The 19,451-nt window shown below is 48.8% G+C and overlaps 1 protein-coding gene across 1 annotated transcript in view; it reads right to left on the reverse strand.

Moving 5' to 3' along the window:
- TMEM132D (transmembrane protein 132D) overlaps positions 1-19,451 on the reverse strand; it is a gene marked incomplete at both ends in the record, with an annotated part of 481,494 nt that overhangs the window by 242,283 nt on the left and 219,760 nt on the right. Inside the window, one exon of the mRNA XM_081288230.1 lies at positions 15,121-15,267. Coding sequence (XP_081144356.1) covers positions 15,121-15,267 — 147 coding nt within the window. The remainder of the gene's footprint in view (positions 1-15,120; positions 15,268-19,451) is intronic.

Consider the following 19,451-nt stretch of genomic DNA (forward strand, 5'->3'; position numbering starts at 1 on the left):
ACCAAGTCACAAGGGCATCCAGGTTGCTGGCATCGTGACCAGAACCTGACCTTCCAAACGCTGGGGCTTCAAAAAGCTTTAGAGCAGCTTCTATCACTGGGTGTGGTCATAGTGCTGGAGCCCAGAACGACATGTTCCAAGAGAGGCCACCAGGCCCTGAGCGACAGAATCCAGAAGGCCACCCTGACCTTCCTGCCTTCCCCCCGAGCACTGTCATGAAGACATCTCTCACACCCCCCCTCCTAAAACTAGGCCACGAAATTCTCCCTCCAGAGGTGCTCTGCCTATGCCCAGCAGGGTCCACCCAGCTGGATTGCCCAGTTCTGTCCCATGGATAGCCACCAGATCATCTCTGCTAGGTACAATCATGTCTACACTGCCCATTCTCCACAAATCTGAGCCTAAAAGTGTAGGTTCCCTGGGCTTGGGGTCTTCATTTCTGAAGGCACCTTCCGTTAAGTGAACCTGCTTCGCCATTCTCTTATTAATCTGTCTTTGGTGATAGGGGTGACAGTCACAGACCCTGCTGCTGAGGACAAGGGAAAGTGTGACCTTTTCTCACTGTGATGACCTTGACAGTGAGATGAGAGCCTGTAGAGCCCTCCCGAGTGCTGGCTTCTGCATCCTGGATGGCTTCCGGTGTGTGCCCTGTGAGGTGACTTGGTGCACACAGACAGCGAAGGTCAGGAGGCCGCATCGCCTTGGCCAGTGACAGCTGGGAGCAAGCCAGGCTGCAGTGTGACCCAGATTCTGTCCCCATCCCCAGTCACCTCCCTGCCAGCAGGTGATCCCACCTGAGTCCAGAGGCTCCTTAGCACAGCCTGGTGACAGGAGCTAGGCTCTGGGCTCACCTCCCTGGGGCCTGACACCTAGTTCTCCCATTCCTGCAAGAGGAACCAGGGACACACACAGCTCCTGGGGCTACGGTGCAGATTGCCAGGAGTGTCACAACTTAAACCGTCACAGATTCACCTGTCCCTGTCCAGAAGGGCCTCAAGCCTGAAATCCAGGTGTTAGCTGGGTACGGTCCCTCTGGAGGCCTCAGAGGAGAAGCCACTGCCTGGCCCTCATCTTCAGAGGCCACCTGCCCTCCTCAGCTTCAGGCCCTCCCTCAGATGCGCCTGTCATGTCTCCTGCTTCTGCAGTGAGATCTTCCTCCGCCCCTCTCATGAGCACTGCTGGGATTTCACTAGCCACTGCTCACACCTGCTCACACCTGCTCACACCTGCTCACACCTCTGTTCTCGGGGAGGAACTTACTCAGAGGCTGAAGGATCCAGAACAGAGGCCTCTTTGGGGTGCGGTGGGAGTGGGACAGGAGGCATTCTCCAGCCCACCACGGGGGGGCAGTGTCAGGTACCTACATATTGCTGGGCCTCAGTTCCATGTTCTGTAACACCAGGGTGATGTTTTTGCCAAAGGAGCTAGATTTAGAGCAAGCAGGGGTAGAACACTTAGAGAGCCTGTCTCAGTGTGTCCCACAGCACATGAGAGACACGAGCAGGAGAAAACTCATTGGTACAGCATTACAACGTGAGAGATTAACTCCAGTTCCCCACTGAGGGCTCTGGAGGAGCTTATGATACTTTAACAAAGAGGGAAAGTCTGAAGATAATGAACCAAGGGAGAGGAAGAAGGCCCAGCCGTCAGTAGGGACCGGGAAGAAACACTGCAGGTTTGTCCCCTGGGCCAGCAACCAGCCACCCAAGAGGACCAGCTTCAAGGGTGTCAGGCCGTTTCACTGACCCACGTTAAAACAGCACTTGACAATAAATACTAAATGAAATTTCCCTCCCCATGCAAAATTCAATTCACATCTTCCCATAAATCCTGCCTGAGGCTTCCGATACAATTTCTGAGGCTTATAACCCCATCACAAGGTCACTCCAAAATTAGTTTGGAGGCAGCTAGCTGTGTGGCAGGCATGGTGGACCAGGGAACAGGGAAATCACGCACGGCTTCTTTTGGATGATATTTATGCTTCCCAAGTTAATCCAACTTCTCATGCCATCAACCACCTCAAAATGCATTGACTGCCTTTCTTCTTGGCATGATTTAATATATCTCCCAAGCTAACCACATAATAGAATAGATGCATTCAACGTACCTTGCAAAGGGTCGTCAGTCCCTGTATGTTGTAGCTTATGAGCATTTCAGATATTTCTTCCTCCAAAGCAAAGAGAAATTAGCACTGTGCTCCTAATGTCAACCAAAATGTTTTGATGTATTCCATTGTGTGATCGCCAGAATGCAATAATTTCCAAAGAAAGCTCTTTTTCCACGGAGAGCCAACAGCTCATTCCTAATACCTCGATGGTTACCATCACACCCACCCTAATTTCACACTTGAAAGAAGGGCTTATGTTTCTCCAAGGAAATAATTGAAAAATTAAAACTTTAGTATGTGCCTTTTGTGATTGGGAAAGTAACGCATGCTTATTGTAGAAGACTTGGAGACTGTCAATCATGGAAGGAAGAGGTTCCACAATGTGCTGTACAGGTGGGCTTTGGCTTTATTTGACCTTGCTCTTCTCAGGGGATGATTTGAGTTTAGGAGAAAAAATATCACTCACAATCTCACTGTCATTAAAGTTGTGCTATATTTCATTTTTAGTCTTGTGCGTGCGCCCCCCTAAATATGTCCATGTGTGTGTTTTACATTGTGGTTATTAACTTGCCAACTTGCTAATCTATACATTATGTTTTATGCCTTTTTCACACACTAGTAATTGACAGCATCTACTCATGCCAGGAAATTTTCTCCAACACCATTTTATCAGCTCTGTTACATTTTGCTATGTAAATTTGCTAAGGACACTTAATCATTCCTTTTTTCCTAGCAGTGAAGGGATTGCCAGTTTTTCTATTATTAATGCCAGTGTGGAAATCATGCTATTTCTGACTATTGATTGAAGATAAATTCCTAGAACAGAACATCTAAAGATTAATAAACACTTCAATAGATCTCGGCACCTGTGGACATATGGCTCCTCCTCTTCTTTTTACTTGATCTGATTGATTGATTGATCGATCAACTGATTTATTGTGGTGCTGAGAATTGAACCCTGAGACCCACACATGCTGGGCAAGACTTACTGCTCTTTGGCACAGGAAGTTCTGTGGAGTTTCCTGCTGTTTATGGTTACATTCATGAAGCTTTAACACATTGACACTCTCAGTTGTGGCCTCAGAAAGCTTAGGCTTCCATGTGGTAAAGATGTGCTTGCTTTATTGTATGTTTCACCCCAGTTTAAGACACTGGGGCTTCTTTAAGGGAAAGGTTACTAATCAGGGGTCTATGAACTTGTATGAGAAAAAAATGCATCCTTATTTTCTTTAGCCTCAAATTGAAACCAGCACATCCTTCAAAAATGAATGTCACGGCCAGGGCTGTGGGGATGGTGACTTTTCACCATGAAGCCACGGGGTCTCTGTACCACTCTGCCTGGTAGCAGGCATTTCCCATCACCCAGGACATTACACACAGGGGACATGTTTCCAAGGTTTCATTCAGGCTGCAGTAGAATACACCATGTCGCAATTTTCAATATATTTTGAAAACTGCATTTCAATATATTAGAATTTCTCAATCTACGAATTGTGTTTTGAAATTAAAAACATTATTCTGAGAAAAGATTCACAGGCAACCCAGGACTCTTGTTGAAATCCAGGGCACCAGAAAAGTAAGGGCCCTTGTTTCAGAGGCCACCATGAGCAACTGGGAGGAAACACAGATTTGCAGGTGCAAAGCAGTCTGCAAATTGTTAGGGGTTCTAGGAATTTAAGAGATAGGGAGGGAGGGAGGTGGGCAGGTACTTAGGTAGGTAGGTGGATAGATAGATGATAGATGATGATCGATAGATAGATAAGGTGGGCACCTCTCCCCTGCGCCCCCCGCCCACTTGCTGGGAGTGTTTCGACCAATAGACATTCATAACTGCAGGCCCCAGCTACCTGCTTCTTTGTCTGGCTCAGAGAGCAGAGTGGCTTGACCACTGGTCACTGGGCAGGCCACATGCTTTCCCCTGCAGTCTTGGACCTCTGCCAGGGTGTAGATGATGCCAGGTGGCTGTCCCAACTGATGAAGCTGTCAGGTTGTTGCCCTAGCTCTAACAGATCACACATGTTGCTGAAATGCATACACGAGACCTAGCCCTGAGCCAAGGTTCCTAATCAGTCACAGTGACTCTGCACCCAGCCCTCTCACCCAGGACACCTGGGCAGCTCCCTGCAGTCCCCAAAGCACCCCGCATATAAGTGTTTCTGAGAACTGCCTCAGGCTGGCCACCCTGCTGTTCGGTGCTTCTGTCTTTGGGATCCCAACTGGCCCCCACCTAGGGACAGTTCGGGGCAGTCCCTGATGGAAATACCTCTGCTGGCATTTTTGGGGTGAGTCAAGTCATAGTTATTTTCAACACAGTAAAACACCTAACACCCTTGCCCTTGACCCAACTCTCCACCTCCCCAAGACTCAGTATGGAGCACTGGACTTCAGTCTGGGCAGATCTGCTGACCCGCTGCTGTCCCACAGGTGCCACCTGCCCTCAGGAGACTCAACCTGCAACTCCATGAAACTAATCTCCTCTGTTGTATGATTTCTGCAGTTAACTGAATCCAGAGCAACCTATTCTTTAGTTTTGTGAATAAATGAATTCCCTTTTACTTGCATTCAAATGTCAAAGGACTTAAAGGAACAGGTGATCTTGATGTCGATACAGTCAACACCATGAAAGCATACTACTGTCAGAGCTCTGGGAGACCTAGACCAATCCCAGCCATTTGCATTCCATAAAACCTCCATCTTTTGACGATTCCAGGAAATTGATGTGCACACCATAAGGCTACATATATTGAAACACATCTTCACGTCTCAATCATCCTCTCACGTGGCCGCCACAGGCACACAAAGGGGTCCCCTTTCCTTCAGTGGCTCCATGCAGGTTTTCTCCCTGCGGATCTGTTACAAGAAGGACCTACAAATGAAATAAAATGCTGCTCCAGCTCACACGCATCATGTGCCTCCATGAGGGTATTCAGAATGCACTTAGCAAGTCCCCCAGGCACAGACATTGTGCAGGGACAATGCTAAGTGGCTGCAGACAAAGAAGCCCCAGACCCGATGTCCACTGAGCCAAGAGGAGGGCTCTTACGCACAGTCTCAGCTGAGTTTCTCTGCACATTTCAAAATCGATCCTGATACAATTACATCTTCTATTGGCATTCTGTCCACAAAGGAGAAACTCGTCTTCTCCAGGGTATTTTAGCATTCACATTGCAGCAAAGGAGGTCACTGGCTTTGCCATGGGCAGGAAGTCATCCCAGCCTCTTAATTCCACAGCAGAAAAACTGGGTCTGCCTATAAGACAAAGATTAAGTACCTAGAGCCGTCTGCATTTACTGATTGGAATCTTTAGTTTAAAGAAACAAACCTCTTCAAAACAGTGAGATGAAAAAGCTCTTACTGCCACCTATAATTAGGATGGCTGGCTAATGGACCACTTCTGCCTCTGATCACAAAGCATTTAAACTGAAGCTAAGGGTTCCTTTTAGAAAAAGTTTTTAGGGGCTGGGGATGTGGCTCAAGCGGTAGCGCACTCGACTGGCATGCGTGCGGCCCGGGTTCGATCCTCAGCACCACATACCAACAAAGATGCTGTGTCCGCCGAGAACTAAAAAATAAATATTAAAAATTCTCTCTCTCTCTCTCTCTCTCTCTCTCCCCTCTCTCACTCTCTCTTAAAAAAAAAAGAAAAAGTTTTTAAAAACTTGCAGAAGAGTAAGGTTACATTTTAAAAAGGAAAATAAATGGGTGACTCAGAAAAAAACGAAATGGAAGTAGCCAGGTGCTCAATAACTCAGTGGATCCCTGTGGGAAGTGAAAACCAGTTGACTCAGAATGAGACCTGGGAACCAGGAAAACGCAGCTCTGACCCATGCCATCACGAGAAACTGGCTTCTGTGGCTCAGCACAATGTTTTTGAGGCTTTTCTGTGATTTTAATGAACCACAGGCCTGCTCCTTTTCAATTCTGAGCAGCCTCCAGGGCTTGAATATGCCACAGTTGTTTATGCCCTCAGCAGGTGATGGACACTGGGGAGTATCCCATTTGGGGCTATTATGGAAAAGGCAAAATTATATTGACAGAAAAGAGGCCACGCTTGCCTGGAATTGGGATAGAAACAGGAATTCAGTACTAAGGGGCCAAAGGAGAGCGGTTCTGGGGCAGTGTTGGAGAACTGGACTTCAGTGAAGGTGAGCCCCTGAGCACACCTCCTGTTCTCTCTGAGTGTGAGCTGGGGCCATGGTAATTGCAAGGTTGTGCATTTTATACTCAGAGCTAAAGAAAAGGCTCCAGGTAGGCACACGAAGTCCCTGCCCTCATGGCTGGATTCTCCGGCGGGTGTTACATAGAACAGCCAACCTGCTGGCTGTCGAAAGCTGTCAGAAGAAAACCTCTTGAAGAGCTGACATAAGTCCCAACCTCTATATGTAAGCAATAAGGTAGGCAAGACTGTCCAAGGGAACAGTCACGATGAAATTTCTAGAACATTCAAAGCCAGATGGTATTTTTCACAGTGGGATGGTAAGTAAGGCCTCTCAGGATGGATCCTATGATCTTTCTTTTGTTTCTTTCTCTAATGTTCCATAAAACACCATTATCCTCTAAGCTGCAACCCAGACCATCAAGAACAGATCCCCCAAACACACCATCTGTTCCATCAAGCTGGGCCACCAGAAAACCAGGGCCAGCCCAGCACTTGTCAGGAAGCTCAGAGCACAGAGGCTCACCTGAAGTTCTGGGGAGCCCCAAACCACCAAAGGAACCCTCCTAAGCCAAGCACACGTCCCCTCCCTGAGAAACAGCTGCGGTGCTCAGGTGGAGCACAGTGTACCCACCTCTTTACAAGGAACACTTCAGAACCCCTGTGACTACAGATCTTCCCAACCCTCAGCACATAAAAGAATATGCTCATGTTTTGTACGGTGCATGCATTTTACCTGAACCATATGGATGACCTAAAGGTAGGCTATGGGAAAACAGAGGTAGGTCTATAGACATGCACACGTAGATATTGACAGGGCACACATGTGGATATTGATGTATTTTTTTTCTCTATAGGGTGGTTGCTGAAGATTTCCACCCTTTAAAGGGCCATGAAGGTCTGTGCCTATGAGAGACCCCCTGCCCCGTCTGACACACACTCCAAAATTCAAGTTCAGAAACGTGCATGAGAAAGAACAGCAGCACAGATGCCGTTAAACGTAGAACACTGAGTGTCATGCTGGACGCTTCTGCCACCCCGGACAGCTTTGGTGATTCCAATGAATGACAAGTTTTTTTTTTCTTTCCTTGAAGCAATAGCAGGTTTGTCTTCTCTGCTCAGTGACAACCCCACAGCAACCCAACATTAGCGGCGACCTCCTGCGTGCGGGTGCCTCCGTGAAGCATCAGCAAGCAGCCTAATAGAATCATTGCTGCTATTGGGTTATTACTTATGCTGCATTTGAAGCTCCAGCCGAAAAAGCAGCCCATGTTTCTGTCTCAGGGTGTTCCGCAGATCCTGTCCAACACCAACAGCAGTTTCCCCACAAAGACCCGCAGCAGTAACTCACTGCTGTTTCCCACGGAACGGGGATGTTAAATAATTTAATTCTAGATTGGTTTCCCTACTTGGAAATGGGAGCTATTAAATAGCAAATATATGGATGTAATAAAAGTGGAGCAAGGGTAAATTAAGGCAAGCCGCACACTCCCTGGTGTGGCTGAGGAACGGGCTTGATGGAGCGTCAGGGAGGGGTGAATAGCCCAGGCTGGGGCATAATTCCACAGAGAGCTGGGCTCTTAACTCCCCTTAGCTGGAGTGCCACTGCGGGGCTCTGCTCCCACAGGAGCCAGTGCCTGCAGCTTGCATGCTGGGGCAGACTCAGGGCCACCTGCACAAGACCCAAGGTTCTGTCCTTGCCACGCCCAGAGCATCCTGCATCTGAAGCTGTGTTTCCCGGGCTGGTCTCCCCAGGAAAGCCTCGCCTCCCCTCCCCGCCCCTGCATTCATTCAGTGCTTCTCTCTGAAGTGGCACGTTTCTGTGGGGCTCTCTAAGTAGCTGTGTGAGTGGTCACGCTGTCCATGTTCTTATTTGAGTTTTCCGCGCCCTCTGCTCAGAGCCCCACTCTCAGGTCAAGGTAATGTGGACGCTCACAGAGGCAGGTTGTTCTCCACCGTGGTGCGTAAGGCTCACAAATGAACCTTTTTAAAAACCAATTCATCTCCTAGGGGATGCTTAGGTTGGTTTTTACTGTTGGGAATTTTTAAAAAATGCCACAAGGAGCACCCACGTACATGCCCCCTACAGCCACGGCTGGGCATTTATCTGGAGCAGATGTCCCCAGAACTGCAGTCGCAGGGCCATATGGAGGCACGTTTTCGATTTCATTAGCCAGATAATGACAAATACATCGTCACAGTGGGCAACACATCTTACAATTCCTCCAGCAGTGTCTAAGAATGCTGTTCTCCCACATCCTCAGAAAAAAATGTTCTTATTATTTTCATCTCCTTTTTGGCCAATATAAATAAGAGAAGGGAACAACCCTCAGATTGCTGCACCCCTGAGGTAGACGTTATGCCAACAGGGCTCAAAGGAAGGGCTCCGGCAGCTTCTGAGTTCAAACACACGGGGAAATGCCGCCCATCCATCAAAGGCCCTCATACCATGGGGGTTCCAGTTTAGACCCTGAAGACAGAAGCATCAACCACCACAGTCCATGAGGGCTCAGGAGTGAGCACGGCTCACAGCGCACAGGCAGGCTCACAACCCAGGGAAGCGCCAGGTCCTCTCGGGTGCTCTGCACTGGTTCACAGCGTGTGCATGTGATGCACTTGGTCTCCAACAGAGCAGGAAGGACGCTCCTCTTGTGGCAGCCAGAGAGGCCCGGATTGTCCCCCTGCTGACCTGCCAGCCCGCCCTGGAGTGAGCAGAAGAAATGTGAGAACAAGCCCTAGATTCCCTGAGTCTCAGTCCACATGCCTGTCCTCTCCTTCAAGAAATCCCCAACACCACAGAGCAAGTGTATTCTTGATAGCCCAGCGACGAGGACACTGCGGCTGTTGAAGGGATCTAAAGGCCACAGTTGCCCACGAGGAAAGACAAGCCACCCGACAGCTTGAGGCACTGATTCAGGCTTGTTTCTGGGTTTGGGTTTTTGCTTTCTGGATGTCAAAAGGGTTGCAGTGTCTTGACAGGTCGCTAGAAAGTGATCTCTAAACAGAGACTTATGATAATTAGCAAAAGAAACCCCGGGGACCTTCACTTCCCACTCCCAGCCTGCCATCCGGCAGCTCTTGAGCAGCAGTGGACAGGATTCGTGGAGACTACCTTCTCCAGCAGCCAAGCGTGTTTGAGTAACCAGTAACGCCTCCATTATAAGCAATTCTTGCCTGAGACAAAAGGAGGTCCAGCTCTCTGGCTTCAGATCTGGGCGAGCCACCAGACGGAGCCAGCGTGACCCAGCCCAGTCTCCCCTCCCATCTTCCAATCAGCCATCAAAACACGAATGCTCAGAACCCCCAGAAACCATTCCCACGGCCACGGTGCATGGCAACTTTTTAATTTTTTTTTTTTCAGTTTTCCATAGCTCATCTTTTTCTAACTCAAAAACAATCCCTGCTTACTAAGGAAATTTTCAAAGACACACACTGAGCTAACAAAGGGAGACAAGATCCTCAGCTAACACTGCCACTCTGGGCTGACATCCTCAGCATTTGCATCCATGCCTTGGCCACTGCCCTGCCCTGGGGTTATTTTATCAGCAACACTGGTACCACCCAGCCATCCCTTTTGTAATCAAGTGCTTTGTTATCCTGGCTTGAAGATGTAATTCATGTTGCATGCAGGAAAAGTCACCAACTTAAAGTGCATAATTCAGTGGATTTCAGTTTGTTGGGAGTTGGGTGTCCATCACCATTATCTGATCTTAGAGTATTTTTATTTTCCCCAAAGAAAGCCCACATCCTTCAGCAGTCACATCTGTCTCCATCTCTGTGATTCTGTCTATTCCAGACGTGTCGTCTAGACAGACTCATGCATGTGTGGTCCTTTGTATCTGGTTTAATGCCCGTGGCGCGTCTTCAAGGTCCTCTGTGTTGCAGCAAGATCCACGCTTTTCCCTTTTAACTGCTGCCTAATACTCCATCCTATGGTCACTGCTGTGTCCTTCAGGCTGGGGTCATGTGCACCTCCTGGTCATCGTGGCGAGAGCTGCAGGCATATCTGTGTGCACACACTCTGTGGGGACGCTTGCCTGCAGGCCTCTGTGTGCGCTGGCTAGTGGGGCTGCAAGGCCTCTGGTAGCGCTGTCACGTCCAGTCCTTCCTGCTGTTGCTCCTTTGCTCTCCTCGCATCTTGTCCAGCGGGCCCAGGGACTGACCTCTGTAACTTTCTTCTTCATCTTCTTTTTCAAGCTTCTCCTTCTCCTCCAGTTTCCATTCCACAACTCTGACCTGGTTTTCTGGAGTGGCGAATCCAGCAGCCAGGGCGGTCCAGCTTCTCATCTCCATTCCCATCTCCAGCACTGCTGCAGCTGACCACGGGCAACCCTTGAAGGAACACGGCTGAGTCTGAATCTGAGAAGACGGACGAGGTTCTGAAATCTTCTCTAGTTCACACAGGAATCCCTGCCTTGGACTATGAGGTTGTGAGGTTTCCAACTTATTTCTCACGGGGAATTGCCATCTATCTCTGGGTCCTGCCAGGAGCCAGCCTAGAGGTACACTGGGGTCCCTGGCACCTGTGCAGATAGAGTCCTGCTGGCTCGGACAGGCTTGCGGCCACCCGCGGCTCCTCCCACTGCCTGTGTTAGGAGATGGTCATGATCCCATGCCCAGGTCCCCGCCCGCACTCAGGTCCTGTGGATCACAAAGGCAGAGCTGAGGTGACTTCTCCCCTCCTGCGTCGGAACCTCCACAAACACTCCTCTGCAATTCCAGTGTCGGCTACCGTGGGTTTCCATGGGAACCTGGGAGCGGGCGGCCATCCGAGGTACTGCCAACACTCATCCATCTTCCTATAGCAACCCTGCCACCTTTGATCCCTACAGGTTGTGCTGAAACAGACCTTGGTGGCTTCCCAGCACGTCCCGTCAGTCTTTTGTCTGCGGGGCAGGACGCTGGTTCTGAATTGGGCTCATAGCCTGCACAAGTGGTTTCCCAAGTCCTTCTGCAGTTGGGTGTAGAAAGGTGGTCACATTCTGACCAATGAGGAGCAAGAGAGAAAGCGGGGGTCAGCAGGAAGGTCATTTAGGAAGAGTTGTCCCCACAAAGACCTTTCTAGTCACTTTTCTTTGGCCTGAAATGCAGATGTGATGACTGGCGCCCTCAGGGCCATCTTATCTATGAGGATGTCAGCCATGCCTTAGCACATCAGGTGCCTGGGACCCTAAGGGTACCGGGAACCGCTTTACCAGCCCTGGCCCGCCTGTGTTGTGGCTTCTTTTATGTGAAAGAGAAATTTCTATCTTATTTATGCCATTCTTATTGGGTTTTTTAAAATATTAAACAAATGATCCTAAATGATCCTGACAAATATAGTTTGAGGCTGTTTAGCATGGCTAGTCATCCTGACATTATATAGTCAAGATTTCAATCCTATCTGGCCAGATCTGAAATACCGATTAAACATCAATTACTCTTTATTTACGACAGCTCATTCTATTACTTAAAACACATTTGTTTTAAAACAAAGCACATTACCTACAGTAAATGGAAAGTCAGTACTGCCTGGAATAGGCAGATGATGATTAGAGAGAGAGATTAAACTGTAGCTGTTCAGTCCTCCTGTCTGCAAGCTATCTGCAAGGAATGGAGGCTTTGGAGACATATGGTACTCTGGGGGAGATGGATTTCCTCCACTCCACAGCCTTGCTAGGGACTGAGCATAAGCTTCTGTCACTTTTCAGGTCTGTGTGCCACCTGACGTCACCCAAGATCTGCAGGTGAGCCTGGGAGACAATTGTGTTGAAGACCATGCAAAACCCGGATGCCTCATGACCTATCACCTGAGCAGAGGCAGGGTCAGGGTGAGCAAGAGCCTGAGAGGCACCGTGGGATTCAAGGGACAGAGTATAATGATTATCTGCTTCTTTTCCAGAATGGGAGCCAATGCTGCTTAGTCAAGACAGATCTGAGCGCTGCTTAGTCAAGACAGATCTGAGCGCTGCAATAACATTCACATCAGTCCTGTTAGGATGAGAGGCCCACAGCCCTCGTCTTCAAACAGGGAAGGTGTGTTGCAGTGCAGATAAGGATCAGCAGAACTTGTCACTTCCACTGAAGTGTCTCCTTAATCCACAAAATTACACCTGCCAAAGGGACTTAACTTCATTAACGCGACTCCCTGATCCGCAGTGGATACAGAGCTTCCTGTGCATCCCAGTGACCACGCTGCCACCAAGAAGAACAGCAAAGCAGGCAGGAAAGTTAAAGGACCTAGAGAGCCAAGCAGTTCCCGGAGCAAAGCACCTGTGGTTAAAACAGTCCCTGGAAGATGCGCTTCCCAGCTGTCCTTACGGAACGAGTATCCCCTCCCTGCCCTTGGCCCCTGGCTGTGCAAGGCTTCCCTCATGGAATTATCTATAGCTGAGAAGTTCCAAGTGAGGACAGCTGGTGAACATATCAATCAATGTATTCAAAGTCTCCATTTTCATCCTGTATGTTTTATGAAATAGCAAAATCCTCAAGCAGCCCCATGGCTCCCTGCAGACAGTCATTACCCACCAGCCTTCCCTAGCTTCCGGCTTGCTCCTCAGGAGGGGCAGCCTATTGTGCGTCCCTCTCAGGACACTGTCTGCTCACAACAGAGAACTGTGGCCCGGATAGAGTCTTAATGCATGTGCTCTAGACACCTTCCTGTTTCAAACAGATAGATTAGAGGCCGTTCAGTACAGGTATCCACAGATGTTATCCCACTACACACACTAGCAGAGACATGGTCTCCCTCCAACACTTCTTCAAGGAACATTTGTAGACAGCCCTTTGTGTACCCAACATGCCATTAGGCTTGGCACCCAGCTGCAAACCAGCCTTGATTCCTAAACCCAAAGAGCTTCCAGCTTAGATTTCCCTCATCAAGCAATGCCTGCTGGATGTAATGCAATGTGTCCCTCAGCAAGTATGTCATGTGACTTACATGTCACATACAACATGTGCATGTAGGAGCATGCTTAGATGGATGTGGCCATATCTATGTGCACACATGATACCTTTTCTGAGCACATACACAGAAGGCACTACACATACAATCATACGTGTGTGTACAAACTTGCTTTTTCTATTTCCTGCTCTGAGGTCAAGTTTCCAATCCTGGCATTGGAAATGGTGAGGGATGAAGAAGTTTCCCTAGGAAGATGGTGCAGGGATACCAAGCCTCTGGAGGCACCTGAATGTCCCACCAGGGCCTTGTCTCTCAGAGAAGACACTGACTCGGATGAAAGAAGAGCCAGAGGCAGCAAATCCATGTGCATTTAGAGGGTGAGAATCTGGAAATCCACAGAAGAGCAGCTTCACCTCCATGGTAGCTGCCACCCTCCACCCTCGGAGGGTTCTAGTCTTCCCCTCTGTGCCCAAGAGAGATTCAATTATAATCAAAAAGTCAAAAGAAATAAGTTTAAAAAATGCTTAGTAATGGTTCAAATCCTTTCACAACTCATAGAAAACATTACAAATGCTAATTCTAATAACTCAAGACAGTAGATGGCAAAAAGAGATCACAATAAAAAATAAAAGAGCATGGGTTGAGACCCTTTCCCCAAAACTTACCTTCTTCTTCTGATAAAGAACAAATTATCCATCCATCCATCCATCCATCCATCCATCCATCAATCTACCCATTTTTTCATCCATCTACCCAACTGTCCTAATTTTTGCAGCTGTCAACACACACACACACAAAAAAAAACTTCTGCAGAGAGAGCACCTCATGTCCCACAGCAAGCTGCGGACACTAACCATGCACATGTGTGGGGTCATCCAACCCACCTATGTAGCCACTATAACTGCATAAACACCAGGAAGGAACTCAAAACTCAAATACACACTTCCTCTTTCTCCTCTCATTGGCTCCACAAGTGAATCTTCAGGGGGGAAAAAAACATCTTCAAATACCGACCACAAGAGGAAGAGAACAAGCTATCACTGCAGACGACCCAGATTCTCAGCTCCCACATTGAGCAAAGGGCACAGAAGGGAATTCAAATTGAATCACCCCCGAATTGGGTTCCAATGCTCCTTGGTAATGAACCACGGAAAAAAAAAGTAATAACTGTCAACCGAGATTCATTACCTCTGTATTATAATAAATAATGGGAAATGAATACATTTTCCAAACATGGAGCTATGAAGTTTAAAACTTCATTCCAGAAATAATGGCCTACATACCCAGATTCCTCCTTTCATTATTGTTCAGATTTTCAGCAATATGAAAATCAAAAAAGAAACCTAAAAGTGACAAAAATGTGACCAGACTAGGAATTCTCCAGAGCCACAATGAGATTCTGAGAAAGTGGAATAAATCAGAAATTACCGAGTCTCCAAGTCTCTCTCTGCCCAGCTGTGAACTGATTGTTTCTAATTTGGTGGGTATCAGAGACAGATTCGGGTTTTAATTTCTCCCCAGAGTGATTCACAATTCCCTGTAATTCCACAGCCAATAGTTCCCTGATCCATCAGAATATGCCTGCACACAAACACCATCACACTGGGCAATGTGGGAGGCTCCCCGTGCACAGGGAGGATTGCACTCTGGCCTTTGACGCTTGCAAAATGGGCCATGTTGCAAGATGCCCAGACTCTGGGCTCACCTAATGCTGTGAGCTAGCAAGAGGTCATGGGGAAGTGCAGCCTGGTCTGCAGATCACTCCACCTGCGTGGAGTAATCCTCGCAGGTGCCAGAGCTGTGCTGTGGTTTGACAGGTCCACTGTGAATTAGAATGCATTGTTCCCAGCCGAAGACACTAATAACAACCCACCGAACACAGTCACCATGCAGACAGCACTCAGCAATTGTGGGGAAAGGCCGCCATCACCACCATAGTAGATGGACACAGGTTGAAGTCCGGGTGTGACTCACCTGTTTTCTGAGCCACCAGACTTCTTCTGACAGATGATGACAGCCGGCGCGTACCTCCCCGTGTACTCTGCGCTCTCCTGGACATCCCAGATGGCAGGGCTGCTGGCTCGCACGCCCACGATGTTCACACCCTTCTTCACTTTTGCCCTGTTGGAGACAGGAAGCCATGTCTGAGACGCTCTGGGGCCCTGGGTCCTGCTGGTGGGAGCAGGCCTTGAGTTCATTCACATGCTGCCTCCTTGAAGGTCAGAACTCACAAGCAGTAGAAGTTAAATACGAGTTTGCCATCGCCTCCTGCACCCCTGTTCTTCCCAGGTACCCCTAACTTTAATAAAGGAGCTGCGGTAGTACACTGGCCTGGAGCAAACCAGACACAGGGAGAAACAGAGGATCTTCCTGCTGCTTTATGCCTTTAATTAAAACACCATGGGCGCGTGCACACACACGCACACGCACATGAACACATACATGCCTGCCTGAAAACCTTTACATTGGGAAAACTAAGTGGAAACAGGAAATGAGCTAAGCATGCAAAAGTACAGGTTCTAATAAGGATACACCTTCCCCGAGAGCCCCCCCGCCGTGTACCAGCAAGTGAGGTACCTAATATTCACAATAGGATGCTAAAGTTGAGACAGGAGGGAACACAGGTGGCCCTAGGCACCTGTGGGCACCCATCTTATCTGCATAGGTCTGCTGGGCTTCTCAGGTTCTGCGCTTTCTAGGTCCTCATCACCGCTGCCATCGCGGTCCCCATGATCGCCCTGTCCACCACATCATCTCACTCATAGTTATGGAGGACTCACCACACCCTGGATGCATAGCTAAGTTCACCATGAGCTTTTTTCCTTCCATTTCACAAATGCACTCTGCAGTCAGGAACAGTTTAATTTTTGCCAAGCAGAGTGGAACCTGGGTTTCCCTTGGCCCATGGTCAGGTGCAGGATCTGACCTGCAGGCACCTGATGCCTGCTGCCTCCCAGTGAGCTCGCCAGAGCTGGGCTGGCGGACCCCACTCTATTCTCGCCCTCTGCTACACAACCTTGGTGAGCGTGGTCATGCCATCCAATGTCTAGGCACACCTCATTCAAGTGCAAACTTCCCAGAGCCCCCTGACAGTGCACACTGACCATGTCCCCCTCTGACCAGGGAGGGGTAGGCGATGTGTCCACAAGTATTCCTCCAAGGCACCAGGGACTCTGTTCCCTGGAGGAAGGAGAAGAAGGGAGCCCAGAGCTGCTGGCCTCAAATGTTCCTAATCTTCCCTAAGAAACCTCAAAGGAAAGTGCGCATGCGACAGTGAGCATATGGAGACAGGATACCACAGTCATCTGCTGCCGAATTCCTAAGCTGCCTCTGTGCTTGAAGAAACTGTGATTCCCACGTGTCTTCTCTTTCTTGTCCCTTGTGGAAAACAAAGATTTTGGAAGCCTGGTCACTGAGGTGATTGGTAGGAGCCAGCACAAGGTGGACTGACCCCACGTTCCAGGTATCCAGACAGCAGGGTGTGAACATTGAACCCTGGCTGTTATCATCAGAGGAGGCAAGTGAGGCCCCTGCTCCCGGGTAGGCAAGGTTGGAAGAAGGTGACACTCTCAGGACTGGAGCCTGCAGAAAAATTGAGACATGACTGCCCCCAACTAAGGACACTTTCAGGAAAGGCTCCCCACAGCAGACCTGAGGCAGCCCCCTCCTCACAGCAGGGCTGGCACCTAGGAGCTGGGGTCCAGGAAGTCCCTCCAGGGCCTCCTTGGTAATGGTGAAGGCTTTGGGCTCAGATGTGCAGACAGTGGAGCCCGCACTGACCTGTCCCCAGTGTGGCCTTGATTCCCAGGCTCAGGGTATACGGGCCACCAGTCCCCAGGGGGGCCCTGACTCCAGGCTCAGGGTGTATAGATGAATGGTCCCCAATGGGGCCCTGACTCCCAGGCTCAAGTGAGCTTCCTGAGGGGACAGCCCTCAGTGTTGTCACTGCAGGACATTCTGTGACAGCAGCTGGAGAGAACGCTGGGTGCTGGCTGCAGGTCTCCCTGCACTCAGTTCTGTGACTTGTCCCCCTGCAAATTATTCTTTGCATCCCCTCGTGGTAATAATTCTTAGCAGTGAGTGTGACTCGATGTTGAGTCCTGTGAGTCTAACAACTTGTTGACCTTGGGGGTGATATGGGGTCTCCAGCACGTGCACTGATTTGCCCCTGAGTCATGATGCCTGCTTTGCTGAAACTCAGTCATATTGTTGGCAACGGAAGACTTGCTAGTTAAAAAAAAAAATCAATTCACTGGGACAGTGACTATTACAACAAGATGAATTCTAAGGGCTTTTCCAATTACTGTGCCCTGGAACTTTATTGAATCACATTTGCTTGAAACAAATAGGTTACTGGCCAGATTTTTGGCAAGCGTTTTATTACTTGGGAGATATCAATACACGGGACTTTCCTGACATATAATGGGTTTATATTTTTTCTTAAATTTTATTTCTACAGTAGGTCATTTGGGGTTAGGATAAAGTTTCTCCAATGAAAGGTTTTCAAGTTCTTGAGATGAGACAGGCTGCTTATTTAACCTGGGCAGTACCAACATTTGTTGCTATTACTATGTTGTAGTTACCTGGAGCTCTCCTGGAGGGTAGTGTCTCTAAGAGCCAATTCTTTCTGAGATTTAGAGCAGGATGTGGGAATTGCCATTCATAAGTATGGGACATCATCCTAAAAGAAGGCATGTTGCCAGGGCGTGCTTTGGGTGACCTGGCGAAGGCTGGTTTCCGGAGAGGGGTCCGTGCACCACGGGTAGATATTGATCATGAACTACGCCAGCTACTGAAACTCACTCCTCAGGGAACCAGCCCCAGTGCTCACCAAGCACGGCTGCGTGGTGTTAATAATTTTGAAACACTTATCTCAGAGCCGCAAGTGGCAGTGTTTGGAACGTTACAACAGTTCTTAGAACTCATGCGGATTGGCTCCACTGGGTCTGAACAAAATGCTAATTTCTTCTTTGTTTATGACAACTGAGTTACTTACAGTCATTAATGGAAGTTTTATAACCTACTTGTGGTTCAATAAATACAGGTTACATTGACAGCCTCATTACACAGAGATAAACATAGTACTTGATTTCCGAAGACGCTTTGCTGCAGATTTATATTTAATAATATATCTACCATGGTGATGGGGGGAAGGCCATAATTTTCCCCAAAGCTCTCACATGCAGGGTGGATTGCCACAGCACACCCTGCTTGGGCTGGGGGGATGCCATGTTTATAAAGCACAATGAAGCTCTACTCTATGTGCAGAATACATATGAGCTCAAGCATGTATTAAGTATGATATTGATATTATGGACATAGTGTGCCTACAACATACACACACTATCCCAAGTAGCCAGGCACATGATTGACACAGCCAGGAACAGCTGGGAACCTGGATATAGAAGGGATTGCAAGATTCGTACTTTTGCCCCTCCCTGACCCACCCCTCCCATTCCAGGTAGCAGTAGCCTATTACATGTTCTGCCCTAGGTCAACCTGCACCCTGATGATGAAATTGCCATTCCAGGGCTTCAAACCTTCACCCTGGGCAAGAGGTGGACAGGTGACCCAAGCCAGCCCAACCAAAAGCTGTCTCCCTGGAGTTTAATCATAAGAAAGAGACGCAGCAGAAGAGAAAGGAGCAGGAAATCCTTCCGGCACTGTGGCCTGTGATGCCCCTGTGCTCCACCTCCCTCTCTCTCTGGTCCCCTAGGATTCACACATGCAAGTGTTTCTGAACCTGGCTTGTCCACTGTCCTTTAGCCAATGAGATGCTTTCCACCCTCCCTCCTTATGTGAGCCAGGCCTGACTCTTTCCATTTGCCATTTTATGACAAGCAGAGGCTCAGCTGCTGTGACAGTGCTCCCAAGGTTTGCTAACTTCAGAAGCCAGGAGTGGGATCTTGTCATCTGTGGAAAGGCACGGCTGGGATTTCAGGTCAGTGGGCCGCTCTGCTCTACTCAGTTGCTCAGGGATCAAGGGGTCAGGTGGCTATGTTAGTCACCCCTGCATCACTGTAACCAAAATCCCTGACAAAAGCAACTGAGAGGAGGAAAAGTCTACTTTGAGCTCATAATTTCAGAGGTTCAGTCCATGGTCAGCCAACCCCCTTGCTCAGGGCCCAAGGTGAGCACCATGGTGGAAGGGCCGGGTGGAGAGAGGCTGCTCAGGTCCCAGCTGCTGGGAGGTGAGAAGTTCACTTCCTGTGGAGCTTGAAGCATGGTGGACTGTGTGGGCACAGCAATGAGTCCACCTTGAGATCACCTGTGTGGGAGGCTGCTCCTGGCTAAGCAGAGATTAG

This window comes from Spermophilus citellus (assembly GCF_964194105.1).
Source record: "Spermophilus citellus genome assembly, chromosome: 3".
NCBI classification, from domain to species: domain Eukaryota; kingdom Metazoa; phylum Chordata; class Mammalia; order Rodentia; family Sciuridae; genus Spermophilus; species Spermophilus citellus.